The sequence below is a fragment of the Glycine soja genome, chromosome 5, assembly GCF_004193775.1.
Source record: "Glycine soja cultivar W05 chromosome 5, ASM419377v2, whole genome shotgun sequence".
NCBI classification, from domain to species: Eukaryota; Viridiplantae; Streptophyta; class Magnoliopsida; order Fabales; family Fabaceae; genus Glycine; species Glycine soja.
In genome coordinates this window covers 7,047,019-7,048,542 of record NC_041006.1, presented here as the reverse complement: position 1 = coordinate 7,048,542, position 1,524 = coordinate 7,047,019, and the positions used below count along the sequence as shown (strand labels likewise).

Here is a 1,524-nt window from a genome sequence, read left to right as displayed (position 1 = left end):
TTTTATGTCTAAAATTTATGATGTTAATTGTTAATTAATACACTCATATTTAATATATATATATATATATATATATATATATATATATATATATATATATATATATATAAAATGAAGTTAGGGGTGGGGAAAACTGCCGAACCCACGTTAGAAATGGGGTGCATGGTGTGGGGCTAGGAAAAGATCATGGTCTAAGTCACAATCATCCTCCATGAGTCAAATCAAGCTTAACTGTATAACTAGCCCTCACCAATTCCATGAGTCAGGATCACCATCCAAAAAATAATAGAAGGAATAAAAACCCTTATTCCCAATTGTGATCATCAGGCATCAACCAAAACCCAACAAATTAAAAAACAGAACGAATAACAAACTTTCGGGTGTAAAGTGAGAGGAAGGACTTCACTACTTCACAGCCATTCCAACATACGAAGGGCTTTAAATGCACCTCATAATTTCAATCTCAATAAATCATCATCACAAATTAAGAATTCTGCACACACTTCAATTATACGTAATACATGTATATAAATCTTATAAAATTAATTTCATGACTCACACAATTCAGAGTTTATAATTGTATATGACATACTCTAAATTTCCTCAATAATGTTGACGAAACATTTGGATGAAGGCCAGAGATATTACATTGAGTTGGAAGTACACGCGGTTCTCCATTGTTAAAGGAGAAGAAGTTTCACCTTTCTTATCCTTGAATTGATCTTCACATGTAACAGAATTATCGAAGGTAGCGCTCAAGTTTATAGCAGCCGTGTCCAAATCCTTGGACTTGAAAGCAACCACAGCATCATCTAAAGCCGAAAGCGAATCCGAGTAAAGATCAAAGCAATCTTTTAGGCAAGCTTTTGTGTATTGATCAAAACTTTTGTTCTCCAAAAGGTTTGAAATGATGGAAACCATGTTGGTTACGTTGGATTCTGTTAGCTGAATTGACATGCCCACAAGGTCTTCAAAGTTGGTGGGTGGTGGGTGACACTTGGAGGAGGCTTCTTCAAGGGATGCAACACAGAAATCATAGCTCAAATTTGGGTCATGCTTGGAGGCCTCTTTGCATGATTGAGGGATAAGATTGGAACCATTTGAGCAATGAAAGAGAAAGATCAAGAAAATCACTAGGTATGAAGCGAATTTCATTCTTGGTTTTCTATGTTTGTGAGAAATGGGGTTTAATTTAGACTTTATAATGTGATCACCACATTATTATATATTTTATTGAAGTTGGTGTTTCGGTAGGAATCTGATGCTACACGTTAATTAATGGATTGATGAAAACTTTGTCAAGGCTAAATTGAAGCTGAAATTCTGTTGCTTCTGTTTGCACTTCTGTTTTGATTGGGCTCTTTTTGGCAATATTTCTATAAGCGTCGTACTAGAAGCCACTGGAAATTGTCACGTAACGCATGCACAATTTTGTGGGCTCTTATAGTCTTATCATAAAACATCGAAGCCACATGCATAATTATATTAAAATAATGAATTAAAGGTTACGTAAAAGTTAAAATT

General features: G+C 34.6%; 1 protein-coding gene across 1 annotated transcript; it reads right to left on the bottom strand.

The window, feature by feature from the left end:
• Positions 1–508: 508 nt before the first annotated feature.
• On the bottom strand, positions 509–1,289 carry LOC114411462 (putative invertase inhibitor). The gene has a single exon (XM_028375136.1). The coding sequence runs from the start codon at positions 1,153–1,155 to the stop codon at positions 604–606; it is 552 nt and encodes a 183-aa protein (XP_028230937.1). The 5' UTR covers positions 1,156–1,289; the 3' UTR covers positions 509–603.
• Between the last annotated feature and the right edge of the window lie 235 nt (positions 1,290–1,524).